We start from the raw sequence: 21,734 nt of genomic DNA on the forward strand, positions 1-21,734 counted from the left end.
AGTTTTGGTGTTATTTACTGGCGTAATATTGTAGTCTACACCTATCTCTTATGTCAGACTGCCATCTGGTGGTCACACTTATCATGACACCATGTACCAAATAAAATTGCTTCGAGGTCGCTAAGCACAACCACAATTATTCGGTACATTAGGCGCACCGGTTTATAAGGCGCACTGTGCATTTTTGAGAAAATTAAATGATTTTAAGTGCGCCTTATAGTCCGGAAAATACGGTAAATGTTTGCCTTCGTCGTTGACATTTTATTCTACTAAAATGTATCACTGGATTGTTTTTCCACTTCAAATTATTTTACCACAATATTTATTGTTGAAAAAAGACATTTTGGCAAGAATATTACAGCTTTATTCTTGTACAATTGTAAACCAGGAGGTTTACAATTGAGGTTTACATCCGGGTGGCGGGGCTCTCCCTTAGAGATAGGGTGAGAAGCTCTGTCATCCGGGAGGAGCTCAAAGTAAAGCCGCTGCTCCTCCACATCGAGAGGAGCCAGATGAGGTGGTTCGGGGATCTGGTCAGGATGCCACCCGAACGCCTCCCTCGGGAGGTGATTCGGGCACGTCCAACCGGTAGGAGGCCACGGGGAAGACCCAGGATACGTTGGGAAGACTATCTCTCCCGGCTGGCCTGGGAATGCCTCGGGATCCCCCGGGAGGAGCTGGACGAAGTGGCTGGGGAGAGGGAAGTCTGGGCTTCCCTGCTTAGGCTGCTGCCCCCGCGACCCGACCTCAGATAGGCGGAAGAAGATGGATGGATGGATTGTAAACCATTTTAACATAAAACATTTTAAACTTAATTATTATTAAATGATCATTTTTATCACGATACCACTACTTAATTATCTTAAAAGCACGTATCTAGTTTTCTCCTATTTTTATGAAATTCTCATGATCTTTTTTTCATATTACAACTTTATTTTTGTAAAATTACTTGTTTTTTTCTTTTCTAATAGTGTTTTTTTTTCAACACACAGTTACAAGATTTTTCTCATATTACAACTTTATTTTTGTAAAATTATGACATTTTACCGTACTTGATCACTTATGTTAAGTTTTATTCATATTTCACAACTTTATTTACATGATATGACTTTTTCTCGTTATACTACAACTTGTAAATGTACTATTTTTTTTTACTTTTCACAGACTAAAAAAGCCACAAAGTGCTTCACAACAGTGTTAAAATATCAGAAATGACATCTAATATAAAAAGGCAAAGTACAATACAAATGCACAATATTATTATTATTTTTATAAATAATAACAAATTTTACAACTGTACTTCCATAAAATGATTATTAGATTTTATGATATTACCAAAACTTAGTTATCATACAAACACGTTTACTTTTCTCATGGTTTTTTTTGTCTTTAAATATTATTTATTAAGTAGGGCTGGACAATTAATCCCGTTTCTATTTTGGCTCCTCACATTCATAAAAATATTATATTTGGGAAAAACCATGTGTGCAAACTCCTGAGCTTTGAAAGAGATGAGCGAGTGAAAAAAAACAAGCACATTTGAGATCCTAGTTTTTAATCGACACAGCGCTAATCGGCCTAATCACTACTCAACAAAAAAAGGTATGGCTGTGTTATTGTTCTGTGTTAACATGGAAAGAATGAGAGCATTTTCTACTATCATAATTCTATTAGAATAATGATATATTTCTCCTAATACTACAACTAGTGATGGTCAGATGAAGCCTCATGATGCATTGAACCACTTTGGCACAAGACACCACCTGCTGGTCAAATGTATAATTACACCTTAACCACTTAATGTGTGATGCATTGAAATGTTGCGTCTATTATGGTTTTTTGAAATGACAATAAATGTTTGATCAAAGGGTTTTGCCAGGTAAATTAACAAAGTATAGTAAAATATGGTTTATGTGTTATATATATTGTGTGTTGGTATTTTGCCAACATGAATATGGCAGGTTGTATAATGTTGAGTAAATGGCATAAAGAGCAAGATGACAATATAACATAACTTGGACAGAACAGAGGAGATTTACTACATTTTTATTTTTGGTTTTAGGCTATTTTTTTTCTCCGGTAGTTGGTTAAAAAGAATAATACAGAATGCCTTACTTTAATACATGTCATGTTTAGAGTGAACAACACATTTGAGAACTGACGTTGCTGAGAATCAAACCCACGTCGAGTGGGGTAAAAAGTACATGTGCTAGCAAAGTTGTGATACAAAATGGACATTCATTATTTTCTACATCAGTCTCTACCATTACATGGATGGCGAGCTAGCGGTCGATGGCGTAGGGTGTGTCAGTCGATCGCCAACCAGGCATTAAAAAAATAGACCTAAAATTAGCGATAATCAATCTTCACTAAAACGTCACTTTCATAACTTGATTGACATTCACGGCACCCGAGGGTCTTGTGAGATGACGCTGGCTGCTGCCAAATCATTATTAAGAAAAAATGACCGACAGGAAGGCCAGAAACACTTTTTATTTCAACAGACTCTCACGCCGTACCTGCCGTCAAAACTCTGACTGCACAGTTCCTGTCTTCACAATAAAAGCGCTAACAAAATAAGACTCTCAGAAAGTTGGCGCGCACAAGCTAGCAAGCTACGGAGTTTGCCACCAATGTATTTCTTGTAAAGTGTACAAAAAGGAGTATGGAAGCTGGACAAATAAGATGGCAAAAACCAACCACTTTCATGTGGTATTGGACAGAAAGAAGGACTTTTTTTCTCCTCCATTCAAAAATATGGACGTTATCATCACTACTGTCTGATTCCAAACAATGCAAGTCATCAGAATCAGGTAATACACCAACTTATATTCTTGTCTTCATGAAAGAAAGGAATCTATATGTGTTAAACATGCTTTATTATCATTAAACACATTTAACAAAAACATATATTTCATAAATAAATACATTTAAATTATATATACAGTATGAGGTAGATCCCCTCCACTTGGTCAATTGAAAAGTAGCTGGCCTGCAGAAAAAGTGTGGACACCCCCTGGTCTACATGGATATCAAGCTGCTGGGGTGAGGATCAGCACCTCCAAATCTGAGGCCATTTTTCTCAGTGGGACAAGGGTGGACTGCAGCCCTCGGGTCGGGAGTGAAGTTCTGCCTCAAGTGGAGGAGTTCAAGTATGTCTGTGTCTTGTTCACGAGTGAGGGAAGAATAGAAGGCGAGATTAACAGACGGATCGGTGCGGTCACTGCAGGTCACTGACGCTACAAGGTGTGTGGGGGGGGGTTTGGTGGTAGCGGGGGGTGTATTTTGTAGCGTCCCGGAAGAGTTAGTGCTGCAAAGGGTTCTGGGTATTTGTTCTGTTGTGTTTATGTTGTGTTACGGTGCGGATGTTCTCCCAAAATGTGTTTGTCATTCTTGTTTGGTGTGGATTCACAGTGTGGCGTATATTTCTAACAGTGTTAAAGTTGTTTATACGGCCACCCTCAGTGTAACCTGTATTGCTGTTGATCAAGTATGCGTTGCATTCACTTGTGTGTGCGTACAGAAGCCGCACATATCTTGTGACTGGGCCAGCACGTTGTTAGAATGGATGAAAAGTGGACGTGACGACAGCTCGTAGAGGACGTTAAAAGCAGTGCCTTTAAGACACGCCCCCAAGACTGTGGTCCGGGTGGACTACGAGATATAATGACTGATGAACACCTTCGTTCGATAATGAAGGTTGCCTCAGCTCAAAGCCTGAGCCCCGACATTAATGAACTAGCATCCAAGAAAAGATGCCAGGTATCTGGCTTGGGCACATCCGATTAGATCAGTGTGTTGCAAACTGAGCAGTTTAAAGTCCTGAATGGTTGGTTTATTCATTGTTATTTTATTTTCAAATTTATTAGCCTGTGGAAAAAGTTAATGTTGATATTTACCTCAGATAGCTGCAAATAGAAAAGAGGCATTCCATTTTTATTTAAATTGTATTTGATATGCCATTGATATTTTTTTTATTATTATTATTATTAGATGTCAGGTTCAAATACAGGACATCTGTTACACAAGACAAAAGGCAAGGAATCAAACAGAGACAGAATTCAATTTGGACTCAATTGAGGAAAGACATGGTCACTGTACTCTCTGCACAGTCCTGCACCACGCTCTGACCAAGAAGGTTCTCGTCTCCTCTTTTAATTCAGATCTTCCATGTTCACGCACCAACATATGTCACAATAGGAATGGGGAGGTATGTAAAACAGTCATTGTTTTTGGTCGCTTTGAAGTCCAAGAAGAGGACTTCTCGGGCTTGGCTCTTCCTGGATCCAGCTGGGGCAGGTGTTGGAGGACAATGGACAACCCCTCCCGTCTCCTGTCCACAGTGACTTCAAGAGGGCAGCGTCTCGTAAATAGCGTTGACCAAATAGTTGGAAGAGAGTTGGAGGACAATGGACAACCCCTCCCGTCTCCTGTCCACAGTGACTTCAAGAAGGCAGCGTGTCGTAAATAGCGTTGACCAAATAGAGGGAAGAGAGTTTGTGAATTACTTCAAAGAGAGTTCGTTTAACACTTCAAAGAGAGTTCCCCCAGGAGTTGAGCACATCCTGCCATCTGTCCGTGCTGAACTCACAGTGGCGTTTCCCGAGACTTCATCCTTTTGTTAGGCCTCGAAATACAGCATTCATAATACAACATTTGAAATACAGCATTCATAATACAACATTTCTTTTGTGATAACTTACAAACAATTATTCCAACATTTCCCCCCTGTTTATCACAAAAACCTCCCATAATCTCCTTATCCCTAATAACGTCTTCTTGCAATTTTCAGTTAATGGTTAATTTCCTTACGACAAAGTTATGTTTACACTCAGAGTTCAACATCAATTTTTCTCATTGTTACTCGGGTCTGGAAACAGATCAGGAACACCATCCAGGTAGGTATCCCCATCATCAGATTCATCTTCCTTATCGTCCGCCAGGAAGTGCATCTGAACAGCTTTATCATCTGCTGGGCTAATCGCTGTGGTAATCAGACGGTTAAGCAGAGAACGCAGACAGGGAATACAACAACATCCACACAACGTCAGTATTGCTACAAACACGGCCATAGATACTAGAATTGATGATACCAAAGACTTGTATTTGCCGAAACCGTCCATCCACCCATCCCACATAGATGTATCTATGCCTGAGTGCTCTTTCATTTTACCGTTGAGGGTGCGAAGGCCTTCCAGTGCTTTGGTCAGGCTACCTTCTGCATCGGTGTTGTTTGGTATGAACGTGCAACACTGTTCACCAAATATTGCGCACACACCCCCTCTTTCCGCTAACATGTCCAGCGCCATACGGTTTTGAAAGGCCATAAGGGAGGTGGCGGCGAGTTGATCAGCGACTGCTTCAAGTCCGGCCTGTGTCCAATTTCCCAATCTCTGTACGTTGTAGTGGACATAGTTTATTCTGTCAACATTCTTGTTAATCGTACACCACCAGCAGACAAATGATTCAAATCCAGCTGCAACTTGATTTACCAATTTATAGTCGTCAGGTACACCTCTTGGACACCCATCAATATAAGTTGGATCTACAACACTTTGTCAGTTTACATCATGTCTAATTATTTTCCAATGTTCAGATATCAAACTGTTCAGGCGTGTTAACAATTCTTGTACAAATATTGATTCTTTTACTATGTGTATGCAGTTATCTGATGATACGTTTCCTAACTGTTGTACAGAGTCTTGCATGTTAATGCAGGTATAATTAGCTTTTTTCACATATTTATCAAATATTGGTTTCTGTTTTGTCTCTTTAGCTACAGGGTCAATTTTGTTTTGCTCATTACTTCAATTCAACTTTTTTTTTGACTCATCTTGAGTAATTGTCTGGGCTTATACATACAACACAATCAGTTTTTGTAGCCTTTCCCACTTGCTCCGCCATAAGGAACAAATTAATTACCAAAACAGGAACCAATTATTATCAAACTTTGACACACCATCAAATGGTATGCTTACAACTTTGTCACAGTGGAATTTGTAGTGTGCTAGTTAACATGTCCCTTTGATAACACAAATACAATTCCAAATACTTTTTTTTCCATTATATGACCTTTTTAAATACAATCCCAAATACTTTTTCCCATTACTGTTTTTCTGGCATGGGTTTTCTGGCATTTTTTTCACTAATGGGGTTATTCCGAATCCTCCCATTACCCGTCTTCTAATACGACCTCCCCTGTGAGTGTATTTTACTTCTTGATTCTGCCAGTGGTTTGGGTTTACTATGGGTGCAGTATCATTTTGTTTCCTGAGTTCTACATTTTCCTCAGATTCCCAAGTGAACCATATTAGGGGGGCAGGGCCGACCAGTACCAATATCGTTAACCCATATGTTTATGGATCGTCTGAGCCATTGGGGTGTCATTTCTGCTGATTCACTCGTCTACCAAGGTCAGTGGTTTGGCTCAACTCTAGTCATCGTGTGCGTCCACACTATTACCAGACCTTGCTTCCCTTTCCTTATTGGATGATTCAACAGAAATGACCTTTTTACTATGTACTAAGTGTACCCAGGTTGGTCTTTCCACTATCTTTCAAATGGTGTTAGTCCTGTTGTACTTGTAATGTTAATGTACATTTTTACTAAATATTTGCATAATGCTTTTGCTACTGTCAGCACATCTGCTTTTCCTTTAGGAAATATTTCTAACTACTTTGAAAATGCATCTACTATGACCAGACAATAATGTTTTCCTTCACTCTTATTTAGTTAATTGCATAGATGTTTTATACAATTTTTTTTATAAGAATTAAACTATAGGAAGTATAGTACTTCTGTATAAGGGCATTCATATCCCTCCTGTTGAGCCATGAGTTCAACCATGGCTCAAAACTGCTGCTCACTTATACCGATTTTTCTTTGTAAGATTGGTTTATTGTCTGGACATACATAGATGTCTTTTTTGTTCAACATCATCCTCATAATTTCTTTGTATTCCTTTCATTGCTTGTCTCAATATATTGGTCAACTTGTTTTTGTAGTTCTTACAGCGTTTTTCAGCATTCTCTGTTCTTGATTTGATAAACGCCTTACAAAGTCTATTTTTCTTTTTACATGCATTTTTCAAACTGTTTATCATCCAAGGTGCATTATTTTGCCTTTGTTTAGATCTGCATGGAACCTCAGGACAATGCTTGTTATACATATTACTTTATGCATTTTTTAAGTAATGTTTTAAACTCACTTAACTGTCTATATGCTACTTAATCTATACTTTTAAACTCTGAATTTACATTCTTCCCATAATCTAACTTAAGAATGTTATACTACACTTCAAAGTTAAACCTACTTTAAATTTACATGTAATAAATTCACTTCCACACCTCCCCCACTGCGCCACGCACACACACACACACACACACACACAAGGTGGTGTGTGAGGGCGTGAGTGCACTTCTTAGGGCAAAGGTCAGCAACACTTGAGCTTCTCTCCTTTTTTTTTTTCTTCCCTCAGCTAATAAACATGTAACCCACTTTATCATTTTATCATACTATACCTCTCAACTCTTATTATAGTTATTAATCTAGGTTTTTATTTGTTCCATTATTTAATTATACATATATATATTTGTATATATAAAAGCGCTCTTTATATATCCAAACATACATGTATATCTTCAGTCTACCTTTTCTTCATCTCTTATTTCAATACCCCCATTATCTCTCTCTCTCGCATTAGTTTATTTCATTTTGCATTAATTCTTATTGATTTTTCCCCATTTCTTCATTTCTTTTTACTTTTCTCTCACGTTAGCACTTTGAGATTATTCTCCTATTTGCTTTTTCCTTTAACCTATTTTTATTTTTATTTGAACCTCCAGGGTTTTTACACAATTTGTACCTGGAAAGATACACACTTAAACACACACTAACAAACAAACAAACAAACACATTTGCAGCGATCTTACCACCAATGGCATACGCTGACAACATGACTAATTGGTGTCGTCTTTTAACAGTCATGCTGAGTTACTTTGATTTTTTTTTTTCCCAGGACAGTTTCTTGCAAAATGTCCTTCTCTGCTTCAACGCCAACATGCAGTAGGGTCTAACCGCTGACGTTGTGGTTGTTGTCTTCTATTTTGGTTTAAATAGATTGTAATAGACCATATTAGATCTGCGTTTCTTTGTGTCCCTCTTTCCATTTTGAGAATTTGGAGTAATCCGTCGCCCCATACAGAGCCGAAACTTATAAGGATTACTTTTGTTTTTGTTGTAAGATAGTGGTTTAATTTATTATTGTGGTACACGTCGCTTCTACTGGAGATGGTTCCCCAGTGGAGGTGTCTTGCCTAGAGCATCCACAATAACCCACTATTTACTTCTCACAACTTTCATATGGAGTGATAGCCTAATGGCGATTACTCCCACACACTCTCACATTCACACCTTTCAGTATATTGATCTACGGAAATTTCAATGTATATTACATGCGGACTCCGTCGCCCTCCAGGTTATTGTTTTTTCACGGACAAAATTCAGTTTTTTATTCTGAATAGACCATTTTAGGTCTGTTGGACTCCGACGTCCCCAGGATAATGGTTCACGGATATTTCAAATTATTGTGGGCTCCGACACCCCCTAGTATGTTTGTTTATGGATATTACGGATTCCAGTTTTCGCGGTTCCGTTTACCTGCAGTCTTTTGGCCTCTTCAGTTTTTATCTTAATTCAGTTTTTATTTAAAATTTTAATACTCACGGACGTTGGACTCCGACGTCCCTCTAATTTGGCCTTTTTACCTGTTAGAGCCTAGGATTTACAGGGTTTGTCTATGCGTCGTAACCCTCAGTCACACGCTTTCTCTCAGTCGTTTCTTTCTTCGTCAATTTAAAACGTACTCACTGCTCTCTGCCTTCCTTCCTGTTGTCCTCGGATTTTCCGTCAGTCTTTCAATTCCAGCCCGAAATGAAGAAAAAGCAGTTCCTCAATCAGGATTTGGTTGCCATGGTCCTCTGGTTTCACTCACTCATGCTGGAATCGTCAGACGTGTTGGAATCCGGCTCGAAGGACCAATTAGATGTCAGGTTCAAATACAGGACATCTGTTACACAAGACAAAAGGCAAGGAATCAAACAGAGACAGAATTCAATTTGGACTCAATTGAGGAAAGACATGGTCACTGTACTCTCTGCACAGTCCTGCACCACGCTCTGACCAAGAAGGTTCTCGTCTCCTCTTTTAATTCAGATCTTCCATGTTCACGCACCAACATATGTCACAATAGGAATGGGGAGGTATGTAAAACAGTCATTGTTTTTGGTCGCTTTGAAGTCCAAGAAGAGGACTTCTCGGGCTTGGCTCTTCCTGGATCCAGCTGGGGCAGGTGTTGGAGGACAATGGACAACCCCTCCCGTCTCCTGTCCACAGTGACTTCAAGAGGGCAGCGTCTCGTAAATAGCGTTGACCAAATAGTTGGAAGAGAGTTGGAGGACAATGGACAACCCCTCCCGTCTCCTGTCCACAGTGACTTCAAGAAGGCAGCGTGTCGTAAATAGCGTTGACCAAATAGAGGGAAGAGAGTTTGTGAATTACTTCAAAGAGAGTTCGTTTAACACTTCAAAGAGAGTTCCCCCAGGAGTTGAGCACATCCTGCCATCTGTCCGTGCTGAACTCACAGTGGCGTTTCCCGAGACTTCATCCTTTTGTTAGGCCTCGAAATACAGCATTCATAATACAACATTTGAAATACAGCATTCATAATACAACATTTCTTTTGTGATAACTTACAAACAATTATTCCAACAATTATTATTATTTGAAACTCGATTTTGCATGTCACTATAAAGTTATATAAGCCTTGCTTGTTCAATATTCAATGCAAAACTTGTTTGGGTCCCTGTTAAAAGGTTAATTTGTTCAACCTTGGCCCGCGGCTTTGTTCAGTTTAAAATTTTGGCCCACTCTGTATTTGAGTTTGACACCCCTGGTCTACAGGATGTATCACGTCCATATTATATTGGTATTTAGTCTTGCAGGATGTATCGCACATATACTATATTGGTATCATAGTCTTACAGGATGTATCGCACATATACTATATTGGTATCATAGTGTTACAGGATGTATCACATCCATACTATATTGGTATCATAGTATTACAGGATGTATCGCACCCATACTATTGGTGTCATAGTCTTACAGGATGTATTGCATCTATACTATATTGGTATCATAGTCTTACAGGATGTATCGCACATATACTATATTGATATCATAGTCTTACAGACAGACACACACACACTGTACTCACCGCTAGCCCAGAGGGTCCCCCGAGTCCTATGGTTGTCACCCAGCCACTACAACATGGCCACAAGTGGAAATACTTCCTGGGTAGTTAGAACTGCATCCATGTGATGAAACCACAGACGTGTGTTGTTCTGCAAAAACTTGGTCAACTTGACAGTCGCTGCTACGACCATTAGCCGTGTTGTTAGCATTGCGTGTCGGAAATGAGTTAATCGCCACTTAGCATTGAGGGCAGTCTTGTTGGCGTAATCTTCATGTCAAAGTTGAGATGTGCTATTGATGAGGCAGGCGGTGAAGACAAGATGCATCACAAAGTTGTCAACTTGATTGTCGCCCTGAAGTTAGCCGCCATGTTGTTGTTAGCATTGTCCACCCAAGTCCCGCTTGGTGGATATCTTATCAATCACCACAACATCCATCCATCCATTTTCTACCGCTTATTCCCTTTTGGGGTCGCGGGGGGCGCTGGAGCCTATCTCAGCTACAATCGGGCGGAAGGCGGTGTACACCCTGGACAAGTCGCAACCTCATCGCAGGGCCAAAAATAGGACACATCGACAGATACGTTTTTTTCTCAGGGCCGATACCAATTATTAGTAGTCAAGAAGGCCGATAACCGATATTCATTTGCAGTAAAAGTGATTTAAAGATGAATAATATAACAGCTGGACAAGACTTGAACATGTTTTTGAGGAAACATTGGATCAGTAGTGACATCATGTTTAACTAATATTACAGTAGTGACATCATGTTTAACTAATGTTACAGTAGTGACATCATGTTTAACTAATGTTGCAGTATTGACATCATGTTTAACTAATGTTGCAGTAGTGACATGTTTAACTAATGTTGCAGTAGTGACATCATGTTTAATAATGTTGCAGTAGTGACATCATGTTTAACTAATGTTGCAGTATTGACATAATGTTTAACTAATGTTGCAGTAGTGACATGTTTAACTAATGTGCAGTAGTGACATCATGTTTAATAATGTTGCAGTAGTGACATCATGTTTAACTAATGTTGCAGTAGTGACATGTTTAATGTTGCAGTAGTGACATCATGTTTAACTAATGTTGCAGTAGTGACATCATGTTTAACTAATGTTGCAGTAGTGACATCATGTTTAACTAATGTTGCAGTAGTGACATCATGTTTAACTAATGTTGCAGTATTGACATCGTATTTAACTAATGTTGCAGTAGTGACATCATGTTTAACTAATGTTGCAGTAGTGACATCATGTTTATGTTGCAGTAGTGGCATCATGTATAACTAATGTTGCAGTAGTGACATCATGTTTAACTAATGTTGCAGTAGTGACATCATTTTTAACTAATGTTGCAGTAGTGACATCATGTTGAACTAATATTGCAGTAGTGACATCATGTTGAACTAATGTTGCAGTAGTGACATCATGTTTTACTAATGTTGCAGTAGTGACATCATGTTTAACTAATGTTGCAGTAGTGACATCATGTTTAACTAATGTTGCAGTAGTGACATCATGTTTTACTAATGTTGCAGTAGTGACATCATGTTTTACTAATGTTGCAGTAGTGACATCATGTTTAACTAATGTTGCAGTATTGACATCATGTTTAACTAATGTTGCAGTAGTGACAATGTCACTACTGCAACATTAGTTGCATTAGTTGCAAACATGATTGTTTAACTAATGTTGCAGCAAATGACTTCATTATGCATATCGCCACGTGAGCACTATCTACTTTCTCATGAGTTATTTCATTACCGGTATCATTTGTGTAAATATTTTATCTAATGATGTAGTTCTGTTGTAGTCGTCATAAAAAATGTTTTAAAAAAAGAACCAATGCGGATAAAAAGAGGCCGAAACCGATCTACGTCAAATTGCCAAATATCAATAATCAGTCGAACTCTAACACATACTGAAGAAGAAAAAAAGATATTGATCAAATTTGTAATACACACTGCACTAAGAAAAAGATATATCGATAAAAAGAGGCCGATATTGATACAGATCAAAATGCCAACTATCAATGATCGGTGGATGCCGAACACATACTGCACTGAAGGAAAAGGACCGATACAGATAAAAAGAGACAAATACCGATATATATCTAAATGGTAAATATCAATAATCAGTCGGTCTCTAACACACTGCACTGAAGGAAGAAAAAAAGGAGCCGATATGATAATACGTCACAATGCCAAATATCAATAATAGGTCAATCTCTAACACAAACTGCACTGGAAAAGAATATCCATCAAACAGCAAGATGTCGAACCCACTCACTGCAATACAATCTCATTTAGGCTGAAATGTGTGGAATAATCTTGCCAAGGTATCTGCTGCAATATTTGAAGCATGACTGTACATCTTATTGTGGTGTTGTGTGTCCTTCTGTGGCTGTCCTTTGTCCACAGATCTATATAAGAGCCTCCAGTCGGGCTCTCAGGTTGCTCGGCCTCCTCACGTGCAGCTGGCTTTCTCAGGTAAATATCACCTGTCCTCGTGTCTTCCTCATCCTCTTCATGTTGAAAGTAACGGTTCCAACAATGTTGTGTCTGCAGATGTCAACCAGAGCCAAGGAGACACCAAGAGGAAGACTCTATGATACTGCAGGAAACCACTTTCCCCCCCACCAATGCCAGTTTTCAAAAGGAAAAAACAAACTTTGTCCTCATTTTTAAGGCGCTATCCTTCACAGATTTGCTAAATAAACAGCTTGTCGTGTTTACAAGACAGACCTAAATCACTGTGGCCAGGGAGGACGTGTGTGTGTGTGTGTGTGTGTGTGTGATGGTAGCATCGACAGCGTGCCTTTTGTATGTTTCTCTCAGATGCATGGTGCTGTTTTCCAACTAGATGATTACTTGTATAACATGTCAACTGCAGATTGCTGAATTTGAGCTTCCCCTTCAAGCTGTACTTTTTCTTTTTTATCATACTTGAATTCATAAAGGAGTTCTATGCTGTATAGTACTGAAACTTTTTAATTAAAAAGAATCCTCTTTCACAAGGCTGATTACGAGTCGATATATGATGGAATGCATTTAAGAAGGCTATTTTATTTCAAGCATGTCATAAAAAAATGGACTGGTAAATTGCCAAAATGTCTAATTTCAGGTAAAACTTTCCCTGAGATCGGTAGGTCGTGAGTTCAAACCCCGGCCGAGTCATACCAAAGACTATAAAAATGGGACCCATTACCTCCCTGCTTGGCACTCGGCATCAAGGGTTAGAATGGGGGGGTTATATCACCAAAATGATTCCCGAGGCGGCCATCGCTGCTGCTCCCCTCACCTCCCAGGGGGTGAACAAAGGGATGGGTCAAATACAGAGAGTAATTTCACCACACCTAGTGTGTGTGACGATCAGTGGTACTTTACCATTTTAGGGATGAGAGATGTGACTTTCATGAACAAATCCACTCTTGAATGGCTCTTTTAAGAAAACCATGAGAACCGATCCCTTTTTGATGCACATGCATATTAGGTGTCAGCACATGCCACCTGACTGGAAAATAAGTCAATATTGCAGCATTCAGATTAAAAAGAAATATGTTTCCGTCATTGGCATATTTACTTTATATAGTAAAAATATTTTATTTATTTTAATTTGTAATCACTTTTCGGGTCCACTATTCTTAGGGGTAATTAAATGTACACACCAAGTATGGTAGTGCAATTTTTTTTCATACCATATAACTGATACTAGTGATTGTTTCCTTGATAAAAACAAGCTGTGGAATGAATGATTCAGTCTTTTGAACGGCTCCCTTGAAAGATCCATAAATGCCATCCCTATTACAGACTGTTTTAAAACCATTTCCAGCGACACAATGACACTGAACATCAACCAAGTGTGTAGATTTTAATCCAGCCCCAACATAAATCACGCCATACTAAAAGGACTTAACCATCAAGCATGTATGCAAAGTTTATGAAACAGAATGAAGGAAAATCATACAAAAAAATGTGTCAAAGCAAACCGGTCGACACAAAATGGAAGCAAGGCTGATGAAGGTCTCTCCTCTGGTTTCTTCTCCTGCTCAGCTTCTACTTGACCAGAGGTCTCGTCTTGTCGTCGTCACCACACTGGTGGGCTTTGTACTTTTTCACCTCGGCCATGTACTTTGACCAGGCGTCACTCTTGCCCGGCTCGGTCTGCCAGGAGACAAAAAAACCAAGTTATGGGGAGGAGTCGACGGAGGACAGGACAATTAACCCACAATCATCAAAATATTACAAAAACAAAAAAAACGATTAATGTGCACGCACACTTTGGAGCTTGTGACAAAACAGATGAAAAAAAGACCAGGCCTACTAGAAGTTTGCGATAGTTGCTACTTTTTGACACAGCGCTAGTGGGACTAAGCAATTATCACTCAACAAAAAATAAGGCATATTATTGCCACGTAACCACAGATGGTTCAGAGTACTAGAATTGGCCAATAAAATTAAATCCACTGTTTATGCAAGAACATTGGCATAAAATGTGAGAGAAATGTTGTCATTGTGAGGTAAGGAACATTTGTTTGGGAAAATAATGTGTCCCATACCGCTCACCCACCCCCCAAACTCTCAACCGCCACATCCTGAACTTAAAACAGCGACTAAACTAGGAAGCTAAAGCTAGCAAGAACAATCTATGCACCCACAACACATCTCACATGGTGTGTTGTTGTGAACGACATCATCCATGTAACATTAATGTATAAACAATCATACACCCACAACACATCTCACATGGTGTTGTTGTGAACGACATCATCCATGAAACATTAATTTATAAACAATCATACACCCACAACACATCTTATATGGTGTGTTGTTGTGAACGACATCATCCATGTAACATTAATTTATAAACAATCATACACCCACAACACATCTCACGTGGTGTGTTGTTGTGAACGACATCATCCATGCAACATTAATGTATAAACAATCATACACCCACAACACATCTCATATGGTGTGTTGTTGTGAACAACATCATCATGTAGGATCATCGTACAAACAATCAGCAATCGCAACTTTTTTAAAACTGCCTCAACTTCCAACTCGTCATTCACAGAACAGCAGCTAACTTCCGCCCCTTCACCAATATGTATGGCATCAATAAATGTGAGGAGTCTAGCGTGTAATTAACAAACATTTTATTCATGACACAAAAGGCACATAGTTTGGCAAAATAAATGTAAAAAGTAAAAAACGGAATTCCGAAAAAATTAAACAAAAAAAAAAGATAGTTTTTTTTATATTGCTATTTTATTGCGGTTACCATTATTATTTTACTTGTGGTTCATCTATTACTTTTGCTTATCCTTTGTTCTGTTAACTCTTATCCAAAGTTGAATTTTGGTGGTACAATAAATGGATATTTGTGCTACTAATCGTGATTTCAATATCAAATGGTGATGATTATTTTTGCCTAGTGTGACATCAGTCATCTTTACCGATGGCTTACCTCCGAGTCGGGTTTCTGCTTCTTCGCAACCATGCCGGTCTTAAGGAACACTCCGCCTCTGCGCTTCCCCACCTGGGTTAGGGGATAGAAGACTGACACCGTTATAGGAGGCCTTGGCTTGTCAATGAAGGAGACTACATTTAGTCTGCGGTCCAACCACCAGCCTCATCTGTGGAGAACATCCCTAAACTTAACTCTTCTCGTGTTCATATATGTGTGTGTGTGTGTGTGTATATATATATATATATATATTATATATACATATATATATATATCTACAGTCGTGGTCAAAAGTTTACATACACTTGTAAAGAACATGTTGTCATGGCTGTCTTGAGTTTCCAATCATTTCTACAACTCTTATTTTTTTGTAATAGAGTGATTGGAGCACATTGCCTAGAGCAGTGGTTCTCAACCTTTTTTCAGTGATGTACCCCCTGTGAACATTTTTTTAATTCAAGTACCTCCTAATCAGAGCAAAGCATTTTTGGTTGAAAAAAAGAGATAAAGAAGTAAAATACAGCACTATGTCATCAGTTTCTGATTTATTAAATTGTATAACAGTGCAAAATGTTGCTAATTTGTAGTGGTCTTTCTTGAACTATTTGGAAAAAAAGATAAAAATAACCAAAAACTTGTTGAAAAATAAACAAGTGATTCAATTATAAATAAAGATTTCTACACATAGAAGTAATCATCAACTTAAAGTGCCCTCTTTGAGGATTGTAATAGAGATCAATCTGGATTGATGAACTTAATTCTAAACATTTCTTCACAAAAAAAGAAATCTTTAACATCAATATGTCCACAAAAAATCTAGCTGTCAACACTGAATATTGCATTGTAATGAATGAAATAGCCTACTTGATTTGATGTTCAGTTTATGAACTTACATTCATATTTTGTTGAAGTATTATTCAATATATTTATAAAGAATTTTTGAATTGTTGCTATTTTTAGAATATTTTTTAAATATCTCACGTACCCCTTGGCATACCTTCAAGTACCCCCTTTTGAGAACCACTGGCCTAGAGCATAATACTACTTCTACCATGCTTGACGGTAGGAATTGGTGTTCCTGGGATTAAAGGCCTCACCATTTCTCCTCCAAACATATTGCTGGATATCGTGGCCAAACAGCTCAATTTTTGTTTCATCTGACCACAGAACTTTCCTCCAGAAGGTCTTATCTTTGTCCATGTGAAAAAGTGAGGCCTTTAACCCCTACCGTCAAGCATGGTGGTGGTAGTATTATGCTCTGGGCCTGTTTTGCTGCCAATGGAACTGGTGCTTTACAGAGAGTAAATGGGACAATGAAAAAGGAGGATTACCTCCAAATTCTTCAGGACAACCTAAAATCATCAGCCCGGTTGGGTCTTGGGCGCAGTTGGGTGTTCCAACAGGACAATAACCCCAAACACACGTGAAAAGTGGTAAAGGAATGGCTAAATCAGGCTAGAATTAAGGTTTTAGAATGGCCTTCCCAAAGTCCCGACTTAAACATGTGGACAATGCTGAAGAAACAAGTCCATGCCAGAAAACCAACAAATTTAGCTGGACTGCACCAATTTTGTCAAAACGAGTGGTCAATAATTCAACCAGAAGCTTGTGGATGGCTACCAAAAGCGCCTTATTGCAGTAAAACTTGCCATTGACATTGCTGTTGAATACTTTTGACCCAGCAGATTTGGTCACATTTTCAGTAGACCCATAATAAATTCATAAAATAACCAAACTTCATGAATGTTTTTTGTGACCAACAAGTGGTTCAATCACAAAATAATAAGCGTTGTAGAAATGATTGGAAACTCAAGACAGCCATGACATTACATTCTTTACAAGTGTACACACCATCATCCCGCAGCACTTGGTGAGCAAACTGGCCCCCCTTGGATTCAGTACCCCCCTATGCAACTGGCTACTTGACTTCCTCACAGACAGACCCCAATCTGTGAGAGTGGGGAACAACACCTCCAGTGCCATCTCCCTGAGCACCGGCTCCCCCCGGGGCTGCCTCCTGAGTCCGCTGCTGTTCACGTTGATGACCCATGACTGCTGCGCCAGGTCCACTACTAACCACATTGTGAAGTATGCGGACGACACGACAGTAGTGGACCTCATCCGTGACAACAATGACATGGACTACAGGGAGGTGGTGAAACATCTGGTTGACTGGTGCAGAACAAACAACCTGGAACGTCGACAAGACCAAGGAGATCATCGTCGACTTCAGAAAGCACCAGTCTCCACTCTACATCAACGGCACAGCGGTGGAGATAGTAAGCAGCACCAAGCTCCTGGGGGTGCAGATAATTGACAATATAACCTGGTCCCTACACACCGGAGCTCTTGTAAAAAGAGCTCAGCAGCGCATGCACTTTTTGAGTGGGATGAAAAGAGCACAGCTCCCTTCCCCCATTCTACAGAGGCACTATAGAGAGCCTGCTGACCAACTGCATCTCTGTCTGGACTGGAGCCTGCAATGCCTCAGACTGGAAGTCTCTCCAGAGAGTGGTGAGGACGGCGGAAAAGATCATCAGGACTCCTCTTCCTCCTATCCAGGAGATCGCAAATAGCAGCTGCCTGACCAGGGCTCAGAAAATCTGCAGAGACTCCTCCCACCCCCACCAAGGACTGTTTTCACTGCTGGACTCTAGAAAGAGGTTCCGCAGCCTCCGAAGCAGAACCTCCAGGTTCTGTAACAGCTTCTTCTCTCAAGCCGTAAGACTCTTGAACGCATCACAATTAAATTATCCCCTCAACTCCCCCCAAAATGGATTAACTCGCTGGAATAAAAAAGACAATATAACATACATCCATAAACGTGGATGCATGTGGAAAAGTGCAATATATTTATCTGTACAGTAATCTATTTATTTATATATATTTATTTATTTTATATATTATTTATTTATATATGTACCTTATTGCTTTTTTATCCTGCACTACCATGAGCTTATGTAACGAAGTTCAAATTTGAATGACAATAAAAAGGAAGTCTAAGTCTAAGTATGTAAACTTTTGACCACGACTGTATATATGTGTTGCCACTATGTGTTTGTGTATTAAAGCAACACCAAGGGCTAATTTGGATGTGCTACACAAGCTCTTACAAAGCTCGTCACTGGAGGAGGCTTCCTTTCCACTGACGCATGTCCTTGCTCTCCATCTGTCCCCTGCGCCTTTTTCCTCATCTCCTCCTCCATCTTCTTCTTGAACATCTCCATGAAACTGCCGTCGTTGGCGAACGCGTTGCCCGATGACGAGGAGGCTTGGAGGCTCTCGGCGGAGTGGGAAGCGGGGCTGCCACAGTCCGAATCCCCGCTGCTGCTGCTACTGCTGCTGCTGGTGGTGTTGTTGTTGTTGTTAGATCCGCCATGTTTGCTACTGCTGGTGTTGTTGTGAGAGCCGCCATGTTTGCGTCTTTGCGACATGTTGTTTCCGGTTGCTTCTCAAGTGTTTGCTCAAGCAAATATCCAACGGTATGGCTTAGTCGTTTACTGAAGTTCCGTAACACTGGTCGACTTGAGAAAAAAAAAAATTAAAACCCCCCCCACAAAAAGTGTCACTCCTCGAGCGCGTGTTTAGTGACAAACACACAAAACCGCGAGCTAGCTCAAATGCTAATGCTGCTAACGCAGTCGGCTTCACTGCGCTCCTCCGGTACGACGAAAGAAAATAGCCCAACGATTAGGGTTTGGTAACGTCAAAAATGTTACAAAAGTAGATAATACCCACCAAAACGTGTAAAAATTGTCGCCCAGAATGGTAGAATGTGCCCTAGTTCGCCAATATTTTGGGCTAGGTTGTCAACAAGCCCCTCGCTAGCTGTCGGCCATGTTTAATTTCCTGCGTGACGTCATATCATGGGTGTGGCTCTAACTGCTATACCGGAAGTGAAACTTGCTGGCTAAACTTAAGACTTACCGGTACACTTCCTTTTATTGTCATTCAAATTTGAACTTTACAGTACAGATAACAACGGAATTTCGTTGCATTAGCTCATGGTAGTGCAGGATAAAAGAGCTATTACGTGCAGATAGCTTAGACAAACTTTAATGATCCACAAGGGAAATTGTTCAACACGTAGTTCAGTTACAATGATGGAAAGTGTAAGGATGGAAAGGACAATGCAGCTATAAATAGACTAATATAGCGATACAAAATCTAACATATATACGAATATATACATATGTGTACAGAATAATATATATACAGATATACTATATTATGTCTATAACATATACACAATATATACCAATGACCATGTACAATATTACAGTATATGTGAAAGCAGCAGCATAAAACAAAATAGAGAGTAGATCCAGCAGAAAATAGAAAATATACATTAAAAACAAAGAGAAGTAGCTAGCATGTCAGATGTCAGGTAATAGGCAGATATCATCTATTGCTGTATGGCGAGTGATTATACAGCTGGATGGAGTGGGGAATGAAGGAGTTCTTGAATCGCACAGTGCGGGAAGGAATTTGAAGGAGCCTGTTGGAGTATGAACTCCGCTGTCCCTTAATTGTCAGGTGGAGTGGGTGGGCAGGATTGTACATGATGGCCAGCAGTTTGTCCAGTGTCCTCCTGTCCCTCACTGACACAAACGCCTCCAACTGCGTGCCAATAGTTTGGTCGGCTTTCCGGATCAGTTTATCAATCCGGTTTGAGTCCCTTTTGCTGGTGCTGCTCCCCCAACAAACCACTGCAAAGTACAGGGCACTGGCCACAACAGACTGATAAAATACCTCCAACAGCTTGCTGCACACATTAAAGGACCTAAGCTTCCTCAAGAAAAAGAGTCTGCTCATACCCTTCTTGTAAACAGCTTTGCAGTTGTTCTTCCAGTCCAGTCTGCTGTTCAAGTGGACTCCCAGAGGGGATTGCAGGCTTAAATTTCCTTCTGCGCTCCTTCGTCTTTATGCCGGTGTTGTACCGAAATCTGTTACCCATCAGAATTTGTGACTCCAGGGGGCGATGTTCCCATGGCGTTTGTTTGATGGTTAAACGGCAAACCCAAAGAGGAGGAGAAGAAGAACGCTTGCGTAAATGGCGTAAACTATCCTTAATGCTGAAACGTCAGTTGTCAGAATTTCAGCATTAATAAATTACACATATTCTGGAAATCAATGACTTATTTTCATTATAGTATGAGTCCATTGTATCAGCTGTTGATTCTCTCTCACACACATACATTTTCCCAATATAGATAAGGCTATACATGCACATGCGGTTGTTCTGTTTGTTATGCTCCATATTCTTAAACCAGTCACCTAAATTACAATTTCCTGCCCTTTTTACATCCCGCCTCCCTTCATCTCCATTCACTTTTTCTCATTTGGACCCCCAGAATCAGGACGCACTAGGGTTACATTTTCTGATAAACTGTGACTTGGCCGTCAGATTTCGAGACCTTACTGTATGTTCCCTATTCTTAAACCAGTCACCTAAATTACAATTTCCTGCCCTTTTTACACCCCCCCTCCCTTCATCTCCATTCACTTTTTCTCATTTGGACCCCCAGAATCAGGACGCACTAGGGTTACATTTTCTGATACTGTGACTTGGCCGTCAGATTTCGAGACCTTACTGTATGTTCCCTATTCTTAAGCCAGGAACCTCAATTACTATTTCCTGCCCTTTTTACACCGCCCACCCTTCATCTCCATTCACTTTTTCTCATTTAGACCCCCAGAATCAGGACGCACTAGGGTTACATTTTCTGATAAACTGTGACTTGGCCGTCAGATTTCGAGACCTTACTGTATGTTCCCTATTCTTAAACCAGTCACCTAAATTACAATTTCCTGCCCTTTTTACACCCCCCTCCCTTCATCTCCATTCACTTTTTCTTATTTGGGCCCCCATATTCAGGACGCACTAGGGTTACATTTTCCGATAAACTGTGACTTGGCCGTCAGATTTCGAGACCTTACTTCACTGCATCTTTCAGCATTTATAATACAGATTTTTATTCAAATACATATACCCTAACCATCA

At 39.8% G+C, this 21,734-nt stretch overlaps 2 protein-coding genes across 2 annotated transcripts in view; one reads left to right on the forward strand and one right to left on the reverse strand.

The window, feature by feature from the left end:
- ubn2b (ubinuclein 2b) overlaps positions 1 to 13,377 on the forward strand; it is an 85,026-nt gene extending 71,649 nt beyond the window's left edge. The window contains exons 16-17 of the mRNA XM_061973538.2: positions 12,682 to 12,750; positions 12,829 to 13,377. Of these exons, the coding sequence (XP_061829522.1) occupies positions 12,682 to 12,750; positions 12,829 to 12,872 (113 nt within the window). The 3' untranslated portion in view covers positions 12,873 to 13,377. The remainder of the gene's footprint in view (positions 1 to 12,681; positions 12,751 to 12,828) is intronic.
- A 740-nt stretch (positions 13,378 to 14,117) lies between these two features.
- trir (telomerase RNA component interacting RNase) lies at positions 14,118 to 19,614 on the reverse strand. Its single transcript, XM_061973582.2, has 3 exons — positions 18,844 to 19,614; positions 15,731 to 15,802; positions 14,118 to 14,424 (listed from the first exon to the last, which is right to left on the reverse strand). Exons 1-3 carry the CDS (start codon positions 19,162 to 19,164, stop codon positions 14,317 to 14,319), a joined length of 501 nt encoding a protein of 166 aa, XP_061829566.2. The 5' UTR covers positions 19,165 to 19,614; the 3' UTR covers positions 14,118 to 14,316.
- Positions 19,615 to 21,734: the final 2,120 nt, after the last annotated feature.

Source organism: Nerophis lumbriciformis, linkage group LG22, assembly GCF_033978685.3.
Source record: "Nerophis lumbriciformis linkage group LG22, RoL_Nlum_v2.1, whole genome shotgun sequence".
Classification (NCBI taxonomy): domain Eukaryota; kingdom Metazoa; phylum Chordata; class Actinopteri; order Syngnathiformes; family Syngnathidae; genus Nerophis; species Nerophis lumbriciformis.

Coding starts and splice junctions, on each gene's coding strand:
- trir (XM_061973582.2), bottom strand. CDS start 19,164: ATGTCGCAAAGACGCAAACATGGCGGCTCTCACAACAACACCAGCAGT. Junction 15,803..18,843: donor CTCCTCCAGTGACGAGCTTT/GTAAGAGCTTGT, acceptor CCCCTAACCCAG/GTGGGGAAGCGCAGAGGCGG. Junction 14,425..15,730: donor AGCAGAAACCCGACTCGGAG/GTAAGCCATCGG, acceptor GTCTCCTGGCAG/ACCGAGCCGGGCAAGAGTGA.